This window comes from Gopherus flavomarginatus, chromosome 1 (assembly GCF_025201925.1).
Source record: "Gopherus flavomarginatus isolate rGopFla2 chromosome 1, rGopFla2.mat.asm, whole genome shotgun sequence".
Taxonomy (NCBI): Eukaryota; Metazoa; Chordata; order Testudines; family Testudinidae; genus Gopherus; species Gopherus flavomarginatus.
This window is the reverse complement of record NC_066617.1, coordinates 30,897,757-30,908,088: the sequence shown is the minus strand read 5'-3', so window position 1 is coordinate 30,908,088 and position 10,332 is coordinate 30,897,757. Positions and strand designations below refer to the sequence as shown.

General features: G+C 36.9%; 1 protein-coding gene across 10 annotated transcripts in view; it reads right to left on the bottom strand.

Annotated features, from left to right (window-relative positions):
• Positions 1-3,808: 3,808 nt before the first annotated feature.
• The window catches only part of CBLL1 (Cbl proto-oncogene like 1), a 169,460-nt gene continuing 162,936 nt past the window's right edge, over positions 3,809-10,332 (bottom strand). For 8 of the 10 annotated variants that reach the window (XM_050925812.1, XM_050925852.1, XM_050925842.1 and 5 more), the window contains 5 exons: positions 9,657-9,824; positions 9,150-9,250; positions 8,784-8,867; positions 6,708-6,781; positions 3,809-5,309 (listed from right to left, as the gene is read on the bottom strand). In XM_050925812.1, coding sequence (XP_050781769.1) covers positions 4,268-5,309; positions 6,708-6,781; positions 8,784-8,867; positions 9,150-9,250; positions 9,657-9,824 — 1,469 coding nt within the window. In that variant the 3' untranslated portion in view covers positions 3,809-4,267. The remainder of the gene's footprint in view (positions 5,310-6,707; positions 6,782-8,783; positions 8,868-9,149; positions 9,251-9,656; positions 9,825-10,332) is intronic. The other 2 variants (XM_050925792.1, XM_050925822.1) reach the window with 1 other exon arrangement.

Below are 10,332 nucleotides of genomic sequence, written 5' to 3'. Positions count from 1 at the left end.
TGATGGGACACTGTACCTATTCTGCCATCAAGATGTGTTCAAAGTGAAAGAAAGAGACAGCTAAACAACTTACTTGAGAATTAGCACAAAACCAGACACAATCCACGAATTTAGAATTTACTCACGGATATAAGTAAATATAGAAAGTTAACTAGATACAAAACAAATATTGCTGAATTTGCGCTTTGGAAGGACTGGAAGTATGCACCAGAGAACAGAAACACAGTTTCCCGTGTTGCTACATTTGTAAATAATCAAGTAATGCAAAACAAATCACTAGTACTTCCTCTTCCACATTTGTCAGAATGAACTTATCACCCCTAAAAGCAATATAAAATGAAAGATGCAGAAATACTGTGTATCGGATTGGTCTCTGCCATAGTTAAAAAAATTCCTGAGTCAGTTATAACAGTGGCAATCACTTTTTTTTTAAAAAAGAAAACAACTTTATAACATACATGCACAGAGTGAGCTTTAGAGCATACACCCTAACTAAGAGTGAAGAACTCACTCATACATTCAGCCTGATTCTGTGCTATTGCCACAAATCCTTCAGGCAAATAGAACACACGATTATAAGGGGTTAAGATTTTCAAAGCTGACTACAGGAAGTGGGTCCAATCACTCAGACAGTTCAAAACATCACCCCAAGCCTTTTACCAATTAAAAGGATTTATCTGAGCCATTTAACAGTTTGGAAGTCTCATTCTCCTCAGTCTAAATGACTGGCACACTAGCACTTCTATTTTCCTATATGTAATTAGAGTTTTAGAATGGCTAATAAATGTATAATATAGTCAAAAGTTTTATTGAAAACATGAGCTATTTTTGAATGGCAGCAACATATTGTGAATGAATGGAGCACATACGATCTTATGGGCCATTTGTTATTCAGAATCAAACTAAACCATTAATCACCTCGATAATGGTATCTTCACAAGGAAACAGTACCTATTTCATTCGAGCCAAGAATCTCAAGAATTCACAGGGTAAGAAGCACTCGTCACTATGACTTTGACTGTGAAGTGTACCATGTACACAAGTTTTTATTGACAACTGGCACTTCTGAGTTTAGTATTGGAAGCAACAGTTTTTCTGGAAGGTTCCTCTGAGTAACCCTGGGCTCCCACCACTGCAATTAAACTGCAAATCTGTTTCTTCTGGAAAGATGTAAAAATGCTGGTCTCAGTTCTTCTCCGTTACATTGGTGTACTCATGATTTACAGGGGTGTAAATACATGAGCAGATTTTGGCCAAGCACTCACTTGAGGAACACACAAGGGGTGTTGTGTAAGAATGATTTCTGCTTACGTGAGGGCCATTTACTGAAAAATGCCGCCTCCAGCATAAAGACCTAGATTCCACTGCCATTATTCAAAGGAAAGACTCACTGATGTAACCCTAAGCTCTGAAATGCCAGTTTTCTTGACTTTTAAAAGGAAGTACATTTCATATTTTATTCAAGGTGATGTGCTTGTGAGCTGCCCTTAAATATTCAATAAAACAGCCTGACCACTGTAATAGCAATCAACAAGAGCATTTTACCAGTGATTTAAAGGAAAACAAGTCAGTATGGTACAAATCCATGGTCTTAAGGCTAAAGCGTCTGTGACCCAAATCTTCTATCAACTTCAATGAGCATTGAATAGGGCCCCAAAATAAATGCAATACAGATCATTCCTAAAACTAGGCCCATAATGGAAATAGCACAAATTTTTCATATCACCTAAAGAATGCACATGGCTGCTGAACATTTGTGAAGCCCACTAAATTACGAGTTTGCCACGATTTCAATAGACAGCACATTACCTATGGTTAGTCTGTCAAAGAGAAGCAAGTGCTGAGTAAAACTGGGCTCTCTACTGAATACAAACTTTTAATAGTAACGTACTCATTAAATTTGTTACCCTTATGCATCTAGAATTGTAAATGTCAGTCTATATATAATGAAGCCTGCACTTAAAACCACCTAAGCCAATATAAATATTAAATAATTGTCTAGTATAGGCTAGTCTTTAATAAGAGGCCAAATAAAATTCCTTAAGAAACCTTCAAAAGACGAGTGCTTCCCTAAGACAGGGGAATTACCCTATTGGATAGGTTCCTCTGTGTATACAGTAAAATCTGCTTTAAGATATTAGCTTGTGAGTGATTTGATAATGAACAAAATATTCTGTAACACGAGGGGGTACCTTTAAATTACCCTACATATTTATTAACCACAAAACATCCCCTTATTGAGTCAGTCATTCTTTCCTCCCTCCCCTCACACTCAAATGGTAAAGTTTCAACTAACTCTATAATATACTAACTTGCATCTTTCTTCCTAGGATGTCAAAGCATTTAACAATGGTGGGTATTGTTCCTATTTTGCAGATAGGGAAACTGAGGCAAAGAAGCCTGATTTTTTTTTTGAAGTTAGTCACATTACAACTGCATAGGCAACTGGACAATTAGACACATAATAGCTATTTGTGCAAAATAAGTATTTGATTTTCACACCCATATATGGAGTTTGCATGCACCTAAACTCAAAACTCAGGTCCTTAGTTATTTGACCAACATCACCCAGCAAATCAATGGAAGATTCAGGAACAGAACACAAACCTAACAGAGTCCTTGCCCTGAATGCCAGACACTCATTTTATATGCAAAATTATAAAGTTTGGAATGTTCTGCCATCAGGTGCTCTGACAGGCGCAGTGCTAACAACTCATATTAGGTGAGAGGCAAAAACAGAACTTACAGAAGTAAATTAATTAAGCCTTTGAGAAAATTCCAGTAAACAGATGGTTTCCTACATTGTTTTAGAGGCACAACGTGAGACTAGATACCTAGGTCAAAAACAGATAGTTACCTCTAAACTCCCTTAATTTTTAAAAGTTTTTTTAAAAAATGTTTATTTTTCAACACTAATGTGGCTGCAATGTAAAAAGCAAGCACTCTGCTTGGACAATGAGAGCAGTGTAAACAGTTTCATTCTCTGGCTCTCCTGCACTAACACAACTAGTGTTAAATAGGATATTTATTTCTTACACCTGTTTCCAACTGATTTAAAAAAAAAAATGTTTTACAAAAAGCTAGATTTTGGGCCTAAAGGGACCTGACAGTGTGTCATATCTATTTAAGGCCATGGCTAAAACATATTATTAAATCCTGTAAACCATTAGCCATCTCATCAAATCTGGCAATAAAATTTGACATGATTTATACATATGTATTTTTAATCTGCATAAGAGATGTCAGATCCCTAACTCCGGATTATCAAAGTGGAATACTTTCCTACTCTACATTAATTACCCTTCATACAGAAAAAGAAAAAACCAAGTCCCAAAAATTCATATTCCTTCATATCGTGTGGTGAGTCAGTAAATGGCACCTTTTATGTGAAACCATCCATTGAGTAAATGCACAAGACATGAATTCAGCACCAGTAGGGAGTGTATGAGATCTCAAGTTAACCAGAATTTTCCAAACAAGAAGGGAGCTAAGATTTTAAAATGTTAAGACAACACGGCTTTATGTCATCACCAAAACTGTGCCTTTCATGTACCATTCACTCTGTGCTCCCAAAGTTGCCTCAAAATTTAAAAATCTGTATGAAATGCAAGATTCTGCACTTCAGATTTACAGCTCCTTAAACTTGGATCAGACTTTACTACAAACAATGTTACTGCAAAAGGTAAACTTGAATGTCTCTTACACTGCACATTTTATTATGATGCCAGATGGGAAAGTATTAGTGTCAAAACATGAAATGTTTTTTCAGTAATTGTGTCTGTGCTCAAATTCACATAAAAACCCAGCATTTTTACAACCATGTTTAAATTTAATTATTGGTCACAGGTTAACAAAAAAGTATCACAAGTAAAACTAAACATTGGACTTAACAAAAACAACAGAGTGGTACAATGGGTGTTCAATTTTTCAGGAAATAATATTACAAATGACCATCTCTCAGAGAGTTTAACCTCACTAGGGACACAAAATCTGTTAAAAATGTAGCTGTTATCTACTGAGCCACTTATCTTAACACTACAGTATATCTGAAGTTGGAGTCCTAAGGTCAAGGTATTAAAACAAAACAAAAAAAAACACAACCACCAAGGGTCAAGTCCCCACAGTGTGTTAGTCACAACCATTGTATTTGGGGGGGGGAAGAGGAGGATAAAGAGGGGAAAAAAGACCCCCCAAAACAGATTCATTAAAAGGCTGCTGTATATAGTTTATCCTTCCCATAGCATACTCAGTTCAAATTACGTTAATATCATTGGTAGTATGGTCTATATCTGGTTTGATCTGGGTGATGTGGTCCAGGAAGTGGGGCTTGAGAAGGTGGGCCTTGCATTCTTGGGGGTGGAGGAGGCCCTCTTGGAGCTGGCCACATCCCTGGACTCATTCCCCCAGGCTGTGTAAAAGGAGGGCTGAGAGTTCCTTGATCTTCACTGAACTGCGGCAAAGAGTTAGGATTATAGTGATGGGGAGGGGGTGCATTTACATTTACTGGTGGGCCACCATGTTGAGGAGGGGGAGGTCCTGGAGGAGGGTGATTCATATATGGTGGCATTTGGGCAATTATGTGTCCAGGGGGAGGGGTTATTGGTGGTGGAGCAGAGGTCATCGGTGGTGGTGGAGCTTGGCTATAAACCATATGAGGAGTACCTGCTCCCTGGGGAGGATGTTGCATTGGATGGCTTATTGGTGGTGGTGGTGGCGGGGGTGGTGCATAATGTTGCTGTGGAGGCATAATATGATGAGGATGGGATACCACTGGTTGACCCTGATATTCAGGATGATGATGAGCAGGTGCTGGGGCTGGCGGAGGTGGTTCTCGAGCACCTGAATTTGAATCATCCTGAATAGGGACAGTTATTAAATTGCTGTGTTTTCTTGTGGAAATACGAAACGTATCCTGACTGACCGAGCGTGGTGGTGGTGGAGCCATTGACATCTCTGCTGGGGGTGCACGAATGTCCTCGTGCGGTTGGTTGTAATGCTCGTGTTGCACATGCTGCAAAGGAGGTGGTGGCATCATGAGGTGCTGCTTTGGTGGAATATGGCTCATATGATGCTTATCAGGTGGCATTATGAAACGCTCAGGAATTTCAGCAGGAGGCGGGGCAATAGGAGGATGAACAGGTTCAAGTGGAGGACGGGTAACAGGTTTTCCAGCTCTCATATGACGATGGTTGATGTGAGCCTGTAAGTCTCTCTGAGACAAATATGTTCTCTTGCACCCTTGAACAATGCTACACATGAAGAGAGACCCTCGCACGCATTGCTCAATTCGCTGCACAGGATCATTACAGCTAAATTAGAAAAAAAGATTGGTTTATTATCATCACCAACAGCTCTGAATCTAGAAATATTTACACTAAACGATCATTCCACAATTCTACATATTAAAAATGGCATTTCTTAGTGCCAACACAACATGAAAGGCTTGTATTTTCTTAATTCAAATTAAATAACAATATTTCAAAATTAGACAGACATTCTCCTATAGAAGCACAGTTACAAAGTACATCAACATTTCCTGACGAGGAGTTTAAAAATTACATCCCATAATCTGTATCATAATCCAAGATGTGTCAAACAGCACAAAAGAAAAGGGGTTTTTGAGATTAGGGACACAATTAGGGTACACAATTAGTAAGTGAAGTCTTAATTACTAGTGAACTGTTATTTGCTTTATTGCAGGTAATAAGGGGAAGACTGAACACATATGTCAACTACTTATTTTAAATATCTTCTATTTACCATTTAAATTAGAGCTGTCAATCACAGTTAATTTACACGATTAACTCAAAAAAATTGCAATTAATTGCAGTTTTAATTGCACTGTTAAACAATAGAATACCAACTGAAAGTTATCAAATATTTTTCTACATTTTCAAATATATTGATTTCAATTACAACAGTATACAAAATTGACAGTGCTCACTTTATATTATTTTTATTGCCATTTTTACAGTGTTAATATTTGTAAACAAAAGAAATGGTATTTTTCAATTCACCTCATACAAGTACTGTAGTGCAATCTCTTTATTGTGTAAGTGCAACTTACAAATTTTTTTCTTTTTTTTTGTTTTATAACTGCACTCAAAACCAAAACAATATAAAACTTCAGAGCCTACAAGAAGTAGGACTGAGTGGACTTGTACTTTTACATTTTTTTTAAATGCAGGTTTTTTTGTATTTAATTCTACAATTGTAAGTTCAACTTTCATGATAAAGAGACTGCACTACTGTACCTGTATTAGGTGAATGAAAAATTCAATTTTCTACAGTGCTAATATTTGTAATAAAAAATAATGTAAAATGAGCACTGTATACTTTGTATTCTGTGTTGTAACTGAAATCAGTATTTTTGTGTTTTCTACTTTTTCAAATATTTAAATAAATGGTATTCTATTTTTTTTAATTGTGAGATTAATCGTGATTTTTTTTTTTTTTTTGTTTTAACTGCTTGACAGCCCTAATTTAAACATCAACAGTTAAATTGAATCTCTCAGTATCTGGATGACAATGTATTGTCAAACTACAACCCCTCTAGTGCAGCAAAGGCATTCTTTGCTTCTTCCTATTGAGCTGTTTTTCCACCAAACAAAAATTATGTACATTAACTAAGACTTATGTGAGAATAAGCAGTTTAAATTATTCTAGTATATTCTCCCTTTTTAACAAACAATCACTAGTGAACTTACCCTGGGCACATCTTGTCACCCTTCTTCTCATGTAATATAGCACAGTCATAACAGAAAACATGCTTGCAAGGTATCTAGAGACATACAATCAATCACTTCATTAAACCATTATGTGTAAACCAGTATGTCATTTATAGAATGTATTTTTAAATAAGTTTTGATACATTCCTCCCTCATGAACATGCTCTCATTCTGTATCTTCCTGAAAATAAAATTCTGACATTTAAGCTGTCTGAAATGCATGCTGAGAAATGGACAAGATACAGCTACATGTAACAAAATATGCAGTACCTTTGATGGAACACTTTCAAAAATAGCTTGAAAAAGGTAAATTCTATTAAAAAGAAAAATGCAAAACATATAGGCAAAACTTTAAATAAAAGAATGCACATGCACCACAAGCTCTTCCTATAGCAGCGAGGCAAGCCCTTTATAGAAACTACCGGCGTATATTTCAGCTGTCCCTGCTACTGGGACTTAGTAACACCAGTACTTCACGCTTTAGCAGCTGGCATTCTAGGCTTCCCCTCGCTAATCAGTCCTTTTAGCAGGACTCAGTGCACTGCTTCTGCCAATCTCCCATGTAACTGTGCACACATTAACTTGGATGGAGCTTGCACTTCTCCAAATCAAGTTGAAAGTTTCCATCCTGGCAGTTGGAATAGTTCAAGTTCTGTGACAGGTCAGCGAAGGCACAACTGAACAGGATACAGTGGCTTTAACAGCTAGTGCCCAAGGTCCATGTCTCGCTAACTGGTACAGTTCTCCAAATAGACTGGTATTCACCCATGTTTTAAAATAAAGAAGAGACTACACAGCAGAGTTTGATTCACAAGGCAGCCTGTAAAGTTCCTAACTGGCAGATCTGAGCCTTGGCATTTAAACTGAGACTTCCATCTGTACTACAACTATAAATGACTTAAGGAATCAAGTTACCACATTGTTCTTCCCAAGCTAGTAAAAACATGGTTCAAAGATGTAGCGTAGGTGTGTTTTTAATTGTTACCACAGTCAAATTAAAATCTAGACAATCCAATTACATTAGAGACATAGGGCTAGTCTGCACAACTTTTAAATAGTCAAAGGCAAAAGTGGTGTAACAATTCCTCTTGACTTGGTCATAACCATAGTATAGGCAAGACCTAATGAATCAAAACTACATTCCTGAAATGCTTTTCAGCACACCACAGATGCTACAAGAAGCAGGTGAGTAAGAGGAAAGATTACAACTTAACGCAACACAAATGATTCACTGTCTATAAAATTTAAAATATAAAATTAAAAAAATGCACCCATGAGCATCTTAATAATAAAGGTTGGTTGTCCTGTATTAGAACGATAAAGGTTAGTGACTCAAAATGCAATGCTAATTTTAAAAAAATTAAGCCACTAAGTCAGATCCCTCAGCATCTATTAACCTGTAGTCAATATTTTAAATTTTATACTTTGCATTCTGTTATTTCACTGTTTTAAAGGGGCACAGAAATTATTGTCTAGTATTTACTAACTCAGTTAAAAGTCTTCAAGTAAGATACAATGCTTAGCTTAAAAAAAGAAGTTGCTTTAAAGCTAAATGGGCCTATTCTGCTTCCACTGAAGTCAACAGGTATTTTTAAATTGACTACAATGGCAGCAGAATCAAGAACCATGTCAGCCATTTTTCCAAAGCTATTCTATCCCTTAATTAAGCAGCAGAAGATATCTGCAACAAGAACAGTTGGGAGTTCTTGTACAAACTGAGGCCTTGGTTTTATACTGAGATGCATTGGGATATACCCTTTTGCTCATGCAGAGCCCCCTTGAAGTCAGTGAGCTCTGCATGGGACAGATATACATCTGTGTGCATCTCAATGCAAGATCGGGCCTAACTTTATAATAATTCTACTTTGTGGGAAGCTGACACTCCTATTTTAAAAAAAAAAAAAAAAGTTACGTAGCTGTCATGCATGATGTTACACTTTCACCAGCTAACTACCCATATGCAAATGGCAGCTCTTAGAACTTTTCCAAAAACAGGTATAGACTTCATGTTAGTTCACAGTAGGGTAGCTTTTCCATCACTACAGCTCTACTCACCATGCGCCCATACAATTTGATAGGCAATCCACACTTGTCACAGAAATGGACTGGAGTATCATCCTTTTCTCCGAGCAAGTTTATCTGTCAAAATAGCATTCATTAGGACTCTCTATTTCATTAGGTTATTAGCAATATGCTTGAAAGTTCGCGAATATTTAATAAGGAATAGAGAACTACATACAATCTGAGAAACACAGCACAGAATATATTTTCAAGAAGTCAAAAAGCAGTGGTAGTGCTTATTTTTTATTGGATTTCTCTAAAGATAAGTAGGATGCTCTGCACTCTAAGAATAGTAAGAATTAGCTGACACCCTATGATTTCAAACGTAATGTACAGTATCAGAACTATTCATGGGTGTACCTTAAAGTCCCAAAATATGTGTCCAGGGAATCTTCTCTGATTCCCAAACATGTCAGCTCCTTTGCACTCATACCGCTCCTCTTCATTATAATCAAATTCTTCTGGGGGAAAATGGGAGGGGAGAAAGAAATAAGAAATAAAAACCACTTCTAGTACATACCATAATTTTTCTAATTGACCCAAGTTGCTATTAAAAACACATGTAATTCTACATTACAATCATCAAGAAATGCTACAGCATTTCCAATGTCTGCAGCCTGGCTTAAATCCATTCTGCAAGGAAAAGTAACAGAAATAGTGCTCCGCTCTGAAGACAGAGACCATTTATTTTTTTATACTGCAGCAGCACCTAGAGGCCTCTATCAGGTATTCTTCTAAGTTTGGACAGCATCTAACATGCTAGTTCTACAATACTGAATAGGGCCCCCCTGAGTAACACTGCAATATCAATAATAATACATTAATACCCTTTCTTTCTATGGCATTAAACTATTTAAATTAGTTTACCTTCATCACCAGCCTGTGCCTTTGAAGGCATCCTGTTCATAATTCTTGGAGCACGTGGTGCAGGTTTGGTTTTGTTGGGCTGTTTGGAGATGAGCTTTATAGGGATTCGTCTGCGAACATCAAGACCACCCAATGATCCAGAACTATTAGTGCCTTGCAAATCGTTGTCTGTACAAGAGAAAAATATGTGTTTACTGTCATTTTCCACTTATCTAACCTTTCAGAAACTAATGTATAAAATATTAGCAGAGACATTTTAAGGAAACCACTGATTTTATTAAAGCTAGTTTCAGATTTCATTTACTCTACCAGAATTTACTTGTTTGAAAAAAAAAATCTTAATCTACTGCTCACATGGTGCCTTCAAACTGTCAGGTCATGCCAACGGTATTGGTCAAATGCAATTATGCAGTAATATGACATTTATAATGAAGTCAGTTTAGGACTGAATCAGTCTCTCTCAAACTGTAACTTCTTTGTGGCAGAGACTGTCTTTTTATTGTGTGTTTGTACAGTATCTTGCACAGTGGTACCCTAATTCATGATTAGGGCTCCTTGGAATAACCACTGTACAACTAATGAACAACAAGGATCTTCCCTCAGGAATGGTTTGGTATATGCTGTTTGCAAGGGAAACCAAAAGACAAACATATTCTGTTTATGATCTTGGGCAAGA